General features: G+C 46.3%; 1 protein-coding gene across 1 annotated transcript in view; it reads right to left on the minus strand.

The window, feature by feature from the left end:
- Window positions 1–12,028, minus strand: part of ano8b (anoctamin 8b) — a 216,655-nt gene that overhangs the window by 53,421 nt on the left and 151,206 nt on the right. Inside the window, 4 exon segments of the mRNA XM_034180124.1 lie at window positions 2,013–2,165; window positions 2,252–2,391; window positions 2,394–2,412; window positions 10,946–11,073. Coding sequence (XP_034036015.1) covers window positions 2,013–2,165; window positions 2,252–2,391; window positions 2,394–2,412; window positions 10,946–11,073 — 440 coding nt within the window.

Here is a 12,028-nt window from a genome sequence, read left to right on the forward strand (position 1 = left end):
TCAAAGAAAAGCTCATGTGGGCAGTAAATAAAACTTTCCAAATTGATTCCATTTTGAACGTATTGATATCTACTTTATTTGTTATAAATATGGCCTTCTTTATGAAACTCCTTCCTGGTTAATTTAAGCATCCAATTATGGCTAATTTGTGCACCCGTGAATGTATTTCTAGTGCTGAAATGACAATTTCTGTTGGGAAAGTGAAGTACACGGACCCATGCCAGGGGGCGTAAATGAACGGCCAATAAGAAGTCCGAATAAATAACAATTTATTCTGCAAATGTGCACAAAACAACCAGATATGCTTTTAGTCTGTCAATCACAAAACACAGTGACGCGTGGGCTGGCCCGAGGGTAGGAGACGCCTAACCAGAGAAGAGCCGGGTTAAAAGTTAAAGTCTCCTTTAAAAATGTTACTTGAAAGTATCTGGCATAAACTGTACTTAAGTATCAAAAGTAAAATTCTCATATAAAATGTACTTTAAGTAAAAGTACTGAGTAAAAGTAAAATCCAAAATTAGTGGAGAGTGAAACAGCGACACAAAAAGAAAGCCAGTGTGGTGTCAGGAGAAACCAGACAGTTGGTGTCGAGATGAGCGCCGTTCTTTTTCTGAAGACCATGCAGTCTTTTTCCTGGAAGACCTACACACATTTTTCTGTTAAACACAGCAGCCAGGTTCTTGTGAAATAGAACAGTCATTTATTGCTGAACAGTTGTGCCAAAATTTAAGGAAAAGTTTAAAAAAAAAAAAAAAAAAAAACAGCTTTCCAAGCATCACCACCACCATCACTGCAAAGCAACCAAATGTAGCACTCTTTGCACTCTTGAATCCAAAACGCAGCGCCGCTTTTATGCACTGTTTCTCTGTGTAAATTTCAAATAAAATAAAATGAAGTAGACACGCCGGTCAGTTTTGTCGATACTGAAGTTTTTTCCTTAAGTGTGTGTTAACTCAGATATGTGCACTGGGCTCCAGCAGGAGCCGATCCATGCGTATGTGTGTGCGTCAGCGTGTGTGCGTCAGCGTGTGCGTGTGCGCGCTTGGAGTCCAAAGGCACAGATGGTTTTTATCCTCCACAGTCTCGTCTTCCTCAGCAGAGGTGCAGATTCAACCTGTCATCTTTTTTTTATCATCTTTTATTTCTTTTATTTTTTCGTGTTTTAAATGTGTTTTATGTCAAAAACAACACTTGACGCTGCAGGAGTGAAAGGCGCTGTGGTGCGGTTGAAGATGACTGTATCTGCTGTGCTCCGGCTTACTTTCACCTCTGCAAACAGGCATTGCCCAATCAAATGTCTTCTATTTTTATATTTTAGTAACGAAGATGTTTATGGGAAATGTATCAGAGTAAAAGTATACATTTTATTGGGGAAATGTAGTGGAGTAAAAGTGAAAGTCGCCAGAAATATAAATAATGAAGTAAAGTACAGATACGTCAAAATTCTATTTAAGTACAGTAACGAAGTATTTCTACTTCGTTACATTACAATACTGCTATCTTCCAGTCAGAGGTGAGACGAAGTCAGCTTGCAAACAATTGGCGGTCACTTAAGACTTGACTTGGAATTTGCTGATTCATGACTTGAGAGTGACTTTGTCCCACCTCTGCTTCCAGTTATCAGTCTGAAACCAGGTGCCAAAAAGCAACGTCAAATTGTGCATAGCAGAGATAACCAATATTCTATGAAAATTGTCTGAAAAAGAATTCAGAAACCGAAAAACTGGGGGGAACGAAAATCTGACAACACCACAAAAAATTACAATCCAAGTGCATAAACTAAATACATACTCCTGACATTTGATCATATTTAATTTAGCTCATGAAAAGCCACTTCTAACAGGACTTTGGCCTTGAAATTTTTTTCCAAGGTAAAATTTTGCGGAATTGGAAACTAGTGTTGGCGGAGGTTTGTGCTCTATGAACGCAGTGCTCTATTTTTCAAATGTATTCCGAACAATACAATACTATTGAAACATGTACAAGCAGGAGACACAAACAACATGGCTGACCTGCAGCTCGAAGCAGATCAGCATGACCAGGAAGACGAAACAGAGACAAAGGATGCAGACAGGCAGGCTAACCAACCACCTGAATACACGCCTTCGCCACGGAGGATAGTAGAACTCCTCACATCCTGTGATGGGACTGCAGCGCTTGACTCCCTGCAGAGCGGTAATAAGACAAAAGTGTGAAAAAGCATGAAAGAGGAGAGAAGGAACGAAGGCGTAAGTGGGTTACATTCTCTCACCCGGAACTGTGGTCGTGGTTCCTCCAGGGACTCAGCAGGCGTGTCCAGTGTTCCCCACTTGTAGGCCAGTTCGGCCCCCCTCCTTTTCCACCGCTCCAGAAACAGGGTGGCCCACACCACGTTGAAAAGTGCAAACACACACAAGCAATGTCGCGGCTCGTCTGAAACACCAGACGCACACAATGGATCACAGACCGAACACGCGCTTCAGCCTATAGTGTAAGTTTGATTTAATCACGCTGCTATATCAATTTGAAAAAAAAAGTCTTTATTGCTGAAGTACTTTAGGAGATGGGAACAAAGCTGATCTTTTCCAACTGATAATAGGAGTCTGTCCACCACAAGGACTAGTACCATTCCATCAGAGGGATCAAGTCTAAGGGCCCTGTCCCACTGGGAGAGGATTAATTGCGCATGAATTGAGTATACAAAGTACAGGCGTTCGTTGTCGTCCGCAACAAAAATGGCCAAAAATGACAAATGTCCCAGTATAAATTACAGATATATTAATAATATACAGCGAATATATGATGAACGATCACGGTTATATAAAGCATGTAGTGAGGAAACTGATCCGACACATAGAGATTATCACGGCAGTATTACGGGTGTATTATGAATGCATCGCGCACGTGTTGAGCGTGCACGGCATCTGCATTGCGGTCATAAAATAAGCTCACTCGGGCCGTTGGCATCACTATTCACACCAACAGTACAGCCTCTGGAGCATTTGCTGGACTTGGACAAGTTGATCACAGAGTTTGTTCATTTTATCATGCGAGGGTTAACTGTTCATGAGTTTGGGGAGTGGGAGGGGGGAGGCCGGTGTGAGACAGTGTTTTTTTTTTTTTTTTGAGAGTGTCACAGAAAACAGACTTCAGCGTGAGTTGTGGCTACAGCAACTCTTTCTTTTGTTGGTGTTAAAAAAAAGTCCTGGATTGCAGCAGCTATTACGTCTTTGTGGATTTACACAGCCGGACCGACACTGACTGGCAGGTATGTCGCTTTCTGCCACATATACAACCCCTGGCAATAATTATGGAATCACCGGCCTCGGAGGATGTTCATTCAGTTGTTTAATTTTGTAGAAAAAAAGCAGATCACAGACATGACACAAAACTAAAGTCACTTCAAATGGCAACTTTCTGGCTTTAAGAAACACTATAAGAAATCAGGAAAAATAATTGTGGCAGTCAGTAAAGGTTACTTTTTTAGACCAAGCAGAGGGAAAAAATTATGGAATCATTCAATTCTGAGGAAAAAATTATGGAATCACCCTGTAAATTTTCATCCCCAAAACTAACACCTGCATCAAATCAGATCTGCTTATTAGTCTGCATCTAAAAAGGAGTGATCACACCTTGGAGAGCTGTTGCACCAAGTGGACTGGACCAAATACAAACAACATGGGAAGGTTGTTAAAGGCAAACATACTGGTAGACCAAGGAAGACATCAAAGCGTCAAGACAGAAACCTTAAAGTAATATGTCTCAAAAATAAAAAATGCACAACAAAACAAATGAGGAACGAATGGGAGGAAACTGGAGTCAACGTCTGTGACCGAGCTTGTAAGAAACCACCTAAGGAAATGGGATTTACATACAGAAAAGCTAAACGAAAGCCATCATTAACACCTAAACAGAAAAAAACAAGGTTACAATGGGCTAAGGAAAAGCAGTCGTGGACTGTGGATGACTGGATGAAAGTCATATTCAGTGATGAATCTCGAATCTGCATTGGGCAAGGTGATGATGCTGGAACTTTTGTTTGGTGCCGTTCCAATGAGATTTATAAAGATGACTGCCTGAAGAGAACATGTAAATTTCCACAGTCATTGATGATATGGGCTGCATGTCAGGTAAAGGCACTGGGGAGATGGCTGTCATTACATCATCAATAAGTGCACAAGTTTACGTTGATATTTTGGACACTTTTCTTATCCCATCAATTGAAAGGATGTTTGGGGATGATGAAATCATTTTTCAAGATGATAATGCATCTTGCCATAGAGCAAAAACTGTGAATACATTCCTTGCAAAAAGACACATAGGGTCAATGTCATGGCCTGCAAATAGTCCAGATCTTAATCCAATTGAAAATCTTTGGTGGAAGTTGAAGAAAATGGTCCATGACAAGGCTCCACCCTGCAAAGCTGATCTGGCAACAGCAATCAGAGAAAGTTGGAGCCAGACTGATGAAGAGTACTACTGTTTGTCACTCATAAGTCCATGCCTCAGAGACTGCAAGCTGTTCTAAAAGGCAGAGGTGGTGCAACAAATTACTAGTGATGTGTTGGAGCGTTCTTTTGTTTTTCATGATTCCATCATTTTTTCCTCAGAATTGAGTGATTCCATATTTTTTTCCCTCTGCTTGGTTTAAAAAAGTAACTGTACTGACTGCCACAATTTTTTTTTCCTGATTTCTATAGTATTTCTTAAAGCCAGAAAGTTGCCATTTGAAATGACTTTAGTTTTGTGTCATGTCTGTGATCTGCTTTTTTTCTACAAAATTTAAACAACTGAATGAAATCCTCCGAGGCCGGTGATTCCATAATTTTTGCCAGGGTTGTAGTACTTTGGGTTTACGTGACGAGTCTGTCATGCATTCACAGATTGTCCGCAAATCAGCTGCAAAGCAGATGTAATAAAAACGCTTTATTCGTGGCCAATCTGTATGCATTCGCTACAACATATTTTAGTTCGTGATGTGGACATGATAGGCACGCAATATATATGTATTACACACTGTCCCGGTCCGCTGCCAAGCCGCAAATCCCCGTCAGTTGCGGATATCAGCGGTTAACAGCAGATATACAGCGCATAGAGTGAGTATATATTGTGTATGAATTGAGTATATATGGAGTATGCAAGGCGGATGAACAGCTCAAAAATCCTGGCTGTGGACATGCGTGCCTCTGCGGATGATCACGGGTGTGTTCGGATGACAGACGACTCATACAGGCATGTTACACGGATATTGCGGATGTTTGGCGAATATGGGCGAATTTTGTGCACAATCCATACGCAAATCCTCCTAAACGCCAGTGGGACAGGGCCCTAAGAACTAACAAGGGTCCCTACTTTATGAGGAGTGCTTTACTGTGGTTCTGGATCTAAAAGGGTTAAGCTTGCAGTGATTGGTCAGAAATGTAAAAAAAAAAAAGAAAAGAAAAACTGGCACTATTTTTACAAGCTGTGCTGAAGAACTTTTGTACTTTTAACACTCATTAAATTGGCAAACAGAAAAACGTACTTGAGATCTGCAAGCAAGCTAACAAAATGAATGAGCCCATCACACATAGCAAGAATTTGCTGGAAGTATGCCAGACATGGCAAATATTGAGGCATGGCCAGCAGTGTCGGAGCACAGACAGACTGCCTCATCCACACCTGTCAGATCGCATCCAGAGCGTATGTAGACGCCACAGACTGATGTCAGACTGCCATAAAAGGCGCTCCAGACTGCCCGATCTCCAAATGTCTGGATGGCAAACACAGACTGGAGTGCTGTGTTCCTCACACACGTGCACGCGTGTGCGCAGCGCGCGAGTGTGCATGGCGCATGTGCGCTTCGCGGCACACACACGGGGCTGCAATTATCACTCAGCCGTGTGTGTGTGTATATGTGTATGTATGTGTATGCATATGTATGCAACTATGCCAGTATACAAAGGTATATCTAAATATCTAAAAAGGAAGAGTAAAATAGGAGAGTAGAAAAGAGTAGAGTAGAGCCACTTAGGTGCCTGGTCTTGAGAACCAGGGATGGTAGGTTAAAAAGCTTCTTTATCCCATGGGAACTCTCCCTACCCACCCAAGCAGCTCAAGAAAAAGAAATAATAAATAAAGAAAAAAATAAATAAAGAAAAAAATATAATAAGTAATAAGACATAAGAAGGATAAGACATCACAGGAGAAGATTGTTATCAAACACAAAGGAACCAACTATGTCCACGTTCGTGCTGTGAAACACTCCTGGACTGCTGTTGGAGGTGAGATTCATGTTTATTAATGCTGTCACAGCCTGGCACAACAGTTCCATGTCATATCTCCTACAGAGTTAGAAGGCGATCATATATTGCAAGGTGAGATTCGTTCAGCTCTGAGCCTGACGCGTTAGTGCGCACCACGCAGAGAAGCAGCTGCCCGTGTTATGATAGAGACAATAGTTCACATTATTTAAGTCGCCCATGCGAAGGAATGGACAAATATCTGTACTGTAGGGCCTATTGTGGATATAACTGTTCAGATTTGCAGCGGCGTGCACAGAGTAGCGCACAGACCTTTTTGATAGCTGCTGTTCATATTCACTGTACATTATAATCATTCATAATTATTATTGTGATGAAGCGTGCCACATACATTTCAACAGTTCATTTGCGCTGTGTGTGTGTGTGTGGGGTGGGGGGGGGTGGACATTTTTATACGTGACATGTGCAGGTCATACCGGCAGGATTTGCGGTGCCAGATCTATCTTGTTCAAATTCTTCGGATCCCGTTTTGCTGCCATCGGAATATGTAAATTGCGGTTAGATGGTCCTCAGATAACACATGGACCACTGTCGGATAGATGTCCCATCTCGACCGCAGCCGGAGAGTTTTGAACATGCGCATCACACTTGGGGCCGCTGGCCAATTTTACCCAACTGTGTGGACTTCAGCAGATGGCTGTCAGAACGTTTTGGAACTGAAATCCGACACTTTTTGGATGTGTGTCGATTCATAAGTCCGATGCCACTCTGCGTGATTCCAACTATGTGTGACAGGGGTATAAGGCTGAAGCAACTGAGAAGCTTCTCTAAATTGTCCATAAAAATCATGGCGTTTTCTGGCTGGTAGGAACATCTGCAGCTGGTACCAGTTCCACTATGCTGACTCATACAGTATTGAGGCTGTAGTTCCTACAGTAGGAACAATTGCACATATGATAAGAAAGGAAGATAAAAACTAGGGCCAGTTTGATCATTCGTAAGTCATCACAACTATGACTAGGTACTGCCCTACTAGTTGACTAGAAGAAAATTAGTCAACTAGTCAGGCAATTCAGATAGCACAATTTTCTGACAGTTGGCTTCAATGTTCTTTACCTGCACCGCTAGGGCACTTTACAGATTGTTTCAGTGAAGACAGAGATCAAGCAAGATTTTTTTTTTAATTATCATCAACTTGCTTCGATTTGACTTTATTAATTTCTTGTCAAGATTAGTCGTCGACGAGTAATGGCACCTCACTAGTTGACTAATGATTTTCATTAGTCATTCCATAGCTACATTTTACCAAAGGTTTAAATTTTTAATCCATCCATCCATCCATTTTCTTCCGCTTTATCCGGAGGTCGGGTCGCGGGGGCAGCAGCTCAAGCAAAGCCGCCCAGACCTCCCGATCCACACAAACCTCCCCAGCTCCTCCGGGGGAACCCCAAGGCGTTCCCAAGCCAGCCGAGAGATGTAATCCTTCCAGCGTGTCCTGGGTCTTCCCCGGGGCCTCCTCCCAATGGGACGTGCCCGGAACACCTCTCCAGCGAGGCGTCCAGGGGGCATCCGGAAAAGATGCCCGAACCACCTCAACTGACTCCTTTTGACGTGGAGGAGCAGCGGCTCGACTCCGAGCTCCTCCCGAGTGACCGAGCTCCTCACCCTATTTCTAAGGGAGCACCCAGCCACCCTGTGGAGGAAACTCATCTCGGCCGCTTGTACCCGCGATCTCGTTCTTTCGGTCATGAGCCAAATCTCATGACCATAGGTGAGGATCGGAACGTAGATCAATCGGTAAATCGAGAGCTTTGCCCCCCTACTCAGCTCTCTCTTCACCACGACGGCCCGACACAGCGACCGCATCACTGCAGACGCTGCACCGATCCGTCTATCGATCTCACGCTCCATCCGTCCCTCACTCATGAACAAGACCCCGAGATACTTAAACTCCTCCACTTGAGGCAAGGACACTCCACCGACCTGAAGAGGGCAAAGCACCTTTTTCCGGTCGAGAACCATGGCCTCGGATTTGGAGGTGCTGATTTTCATCCCGGACGCCTCACACTCGGCTGCAAACCGCCCCAGTGCTCCCCTCTAGCTGCCACCTTATCGTGGTGGGGGAGTTTGCGTACCCGGATGATCCTAGGAGCTATGTTGTCGGGGGCTTTGTGCTCCCTGTAGAGTCTCCCAAGGCAAACAGGTCCTAGGTGACGGGTCAGACTAAGGGCAGCTCAGAACCTCCATGACCAGTGAAAGATCAAGAACAGAGACGTCGCCCGGTATGGCGGAGCCGGGGTCCCACCCTGGAGCCAGGCCTGGGGTTGGGGCTCGCGCGCGAGCACCTGGTGGTCGGGCCTTAGCCCATGGGGCCCGGCCGGGCTCAGCCCGAAGGAGCAACATGGGCCCGCCCTCCTGTGGGTTCACCACCTGCAGAGGGGGTCATGGGGGTCGGGTGCAGAGAGGATTGGGTGGCGGTCGAGGGCAGGTGGCCCGGCGGCCCGGTCCATGCTCACACCCCCTGGCTGTTGGGACGTGGAATGTCACCTCGCTGGGGGGCAAGGAGCCTGAGCTTGTGCGGGAGGTTGAGAGATACCGACTAGAGATAGTCGGGTTCACCTCCATGCACAGCATGGGCTCTGGTACCCAACTCCTGGAGAGGGGCTGGACGCTTCATTTTTCTGGCGTTGCCCACGGGGAGAGGCGGAGAGCTGGGGTTGCATTGCTTATTGCTCCCCAGCTCAGTCGCCATGTGTTGGAGTTCACTCCGGTGAACGAGAGGGTCGTGTCCCTACGTCTTCGGGTCAGGGACAGGTCTCTCACTGTTGTCTCGGCCTATGGGCCGAGAGGCTGTGCAGAGTACCTGACCTTCCTGGAGTCCCTGGGAGGGGTACTAGATAGCGCTCCGACTAGGGACTCCATTGTTCTCCTGGGGGATTTCAATGCCCACGTGGGCAGCGACAGTGAGACCTGGAGGGGGGTGATCGGGAAGCACGGCCTCCCCGATCTGAACCCGAGTGGTGTTCAGTTGTTGGACTTCTGTGCTAGTCACAGTTTGTCCATTACGAACACCATCTTCGAGCACAAGGGTGCCCATAAGTGCACGTGGCACCAGGACACCCTGAGCCGGAGGTCGATGATCGACTTTGTAGTCGTATCATCTGACCTTCGGCCACGTGTCTCGGACACTCGAGTAAAGAGAGGGGCAGAGCTGTCAACCGATCACCACCTGGTGGTGAGTTGGATACGCTGGGAGGAGAGGAAGCCGGTCAGACCTGGCAGGCCCAAACGTATCGTGAAGGTCTGCTGGGAACGACTGGCGGAACCCTCTCTCAGGGAGGTCTTCAACTCCCACCTCCGGGAGAGCTTCTCCCAGATCCCGGGGGAGGTTGGAGACATGGAGTCCGAGTGGACCATGTTCTCCACCTCCATTGTTGATGCGGCCGCTCGTAGCTGTGGTCGCAAGGTCTCTGGTGCCTGTCGCGGCAGCAATCCCTGAACCCGGTGGTGGACACCGGAAGTAAGGGATGCTGTCAAGCTGAAGAAGGAGTCCTACTTATCTTTGTTGGTAGGTGGGACCCCAGAGGCAGCTGACAGGTACCGGCAGGCCAAGCAAGCCACAGCCCGTGCAGTCGCAGAGGCAAAAACTCGGGTCTGGGAGGAGTTCGGGGAGGCTATGCAGGAGGACTATCGGTCGGCCTCGAAGAGATTCTGGCAAACCGTCCGACGCCTCAGGAGGCGGAAGCAGCTCTCCACCGGCACTGTTTACGGTGCGGGTGGGGAGCTGTTGACCCTGACTGGGGATGTTGTTGGGCGGTGGAAGGAGTACTTCGAGGATCTCCTCAATCCCATCGTCACGTCTTCTGAAGAGGAAGCAGAGACTGGGGACCCAGAGGCGGACTCATCCATTACCCAGGCAGAAGTCACCGAGGTGGTTAGAAAGCTCCTCGGTGGCAAGGCTCCTGGGGTGGATGAAATACCTTACCTTAAGTCTCTGGATGTTGTGGGACTATCTTGGCTGACACGCCTCTGCAGCATCGCGTGGCGATCGGGGACAGTGTCTCTGGATTGGCAGACCGAGGTGGTGGTCCCTCTGTTTAAGAAGGGGGACCGGAGGGTGTGTTCCAACTATAGGGGGATCACACTCCTCAGCCTCCCCGGTAAGGTCTATTCCAGAGTACTGGAGAGGAGAATTCGACCGATGGTCGAACCTCGGATTCAGGAGGAGCAGTGTGGTTTTCATCCTGGTCGCAGCACACTGGACCAGCTCTACATGCTCCATCGGGTGCTCGAGGGTTCATGGAAGTTCGCCCAACCAGTCCACATGTGTTTTGTGGATCTGGAGAAGGCGTTCGACCGTGTCCCTCGGGGCACCCTGTGGGGAGTGCTCCGGGAGTACGGGGTCCGGGGTCCTTTGCTAAGGGCTATCCGGTCCCTGTACGACCGCAGCAGGAGCTTGGTTCGCATTGCCGGTAAATTTTTTTAATAAATTTGATAAATCTCAAAGGGCACTTATTCACACTGTCATTATGTGATATCGTGTGTAGAATTTTGAGGAAGAAAATGAATTTCATTCATTTTAGAATAAGGCTATAACAAAAAAATGTGGAAAAAGTGAACTGCTATGAATACTTTCTGGATGCACTGTGTAGTACATTCATCAGGAGCTGTCAGCCTGGAGTGTTACCTACAGATGTGTTTTGATATTAAGATGAATTAATCACCTGATCTGACTCGGTGAGCATCCAAAGCACGAAGCCAATGACAGCAGGATACAGCATAGAGGTGGTGTAGAAACCCAGCCAAGCAAAATACATGGCGATCTTCACCCCAAAGTAGTCACAAATATCATCTGCATACATCAAAAAACAACACATGGACACAGTGAGTCATTGTTTTCTCACAATTTTTAAGCTAATCAATATACCAGTTAGTTAGTATCTACTATCAAATACACACACAAGCTCAACTACTGTATATTGCCAACAAACGTATAAGTCCTAAGTAGGACCTGAGACGCACTGGTGCCAGTGCTTGTCCCTAGATTCAGTGGATAAAGGCTGATGAGGGTCTACAACTCCCCCTGGAGGGGACATCAGTCTGATGCTGGTTACTTGCCAAAGCAAGGCCGATACCCTTTTATACACTGCTCACATTTATTAAAGGAACAGGAACAAATTTGAGGTTATGTTATAATATAACACATTGCTAAAATACCCTCGACTGTATGATAATTGTGTTCTTTATAATCTGCAGTTGTTTAATTAGTTATTAAGCTCCTATTGTCTTAAGCCCCTTTCACACTGGGCCCACCTCGAGCTGCGTCGTGCGGCGTCATAACGACGCCAGGTGGAAGCAACCCAGTGCCAAAACGATGTAGCTCAATGCCACAACAGCACGAGGGACGCAAAAGACGAAGCGAATCGGACGCCAAAAGTTAAACATGTTTAATTTTTTTTGCGTCCTCTGCTCAATGCAGAAATTAAGTGGTTTCAACACAAGTCAGGGCAATGCGACAGCACTCAGCGTGACTGGAAGCTACACCCTCACAATACAATGTTACCCGACGCCAATTTATGATTCCTGCTGTGTTCCATTGTTCCCGCAGTATAAATCACACAGGATTGTTTTTATACTGTGTACACAATGCTGTGAAACCACACGCTCAAAAAGAGCACAGAAAAAAAAACTGCTGTCTGCAGCTGCAGCTCCTCGTTCTTAAATTCTCTCACAACTGTGTTTAACCCTCTGGAGTCTGAGGGCATTTTTGGACAGTTCACTCGCCTGGCATAAATGTTTTATTATTG

Source organism: Thalassophryne amazonica, chromosome 10, assembly GCF_902500255.1.
Source record: "Thalassophryne amazonica chromosome 10, fThaAma1.1, whole genome shotgun sequence".
In the NCBI taxonomy this organism is placed as follows: Eukaryota; Metazoa; Chordata; class Actinopteri; order Batrachoidiformes; family Batrachoididae; genus Thalassophryne; species Thalassophryne amazonica.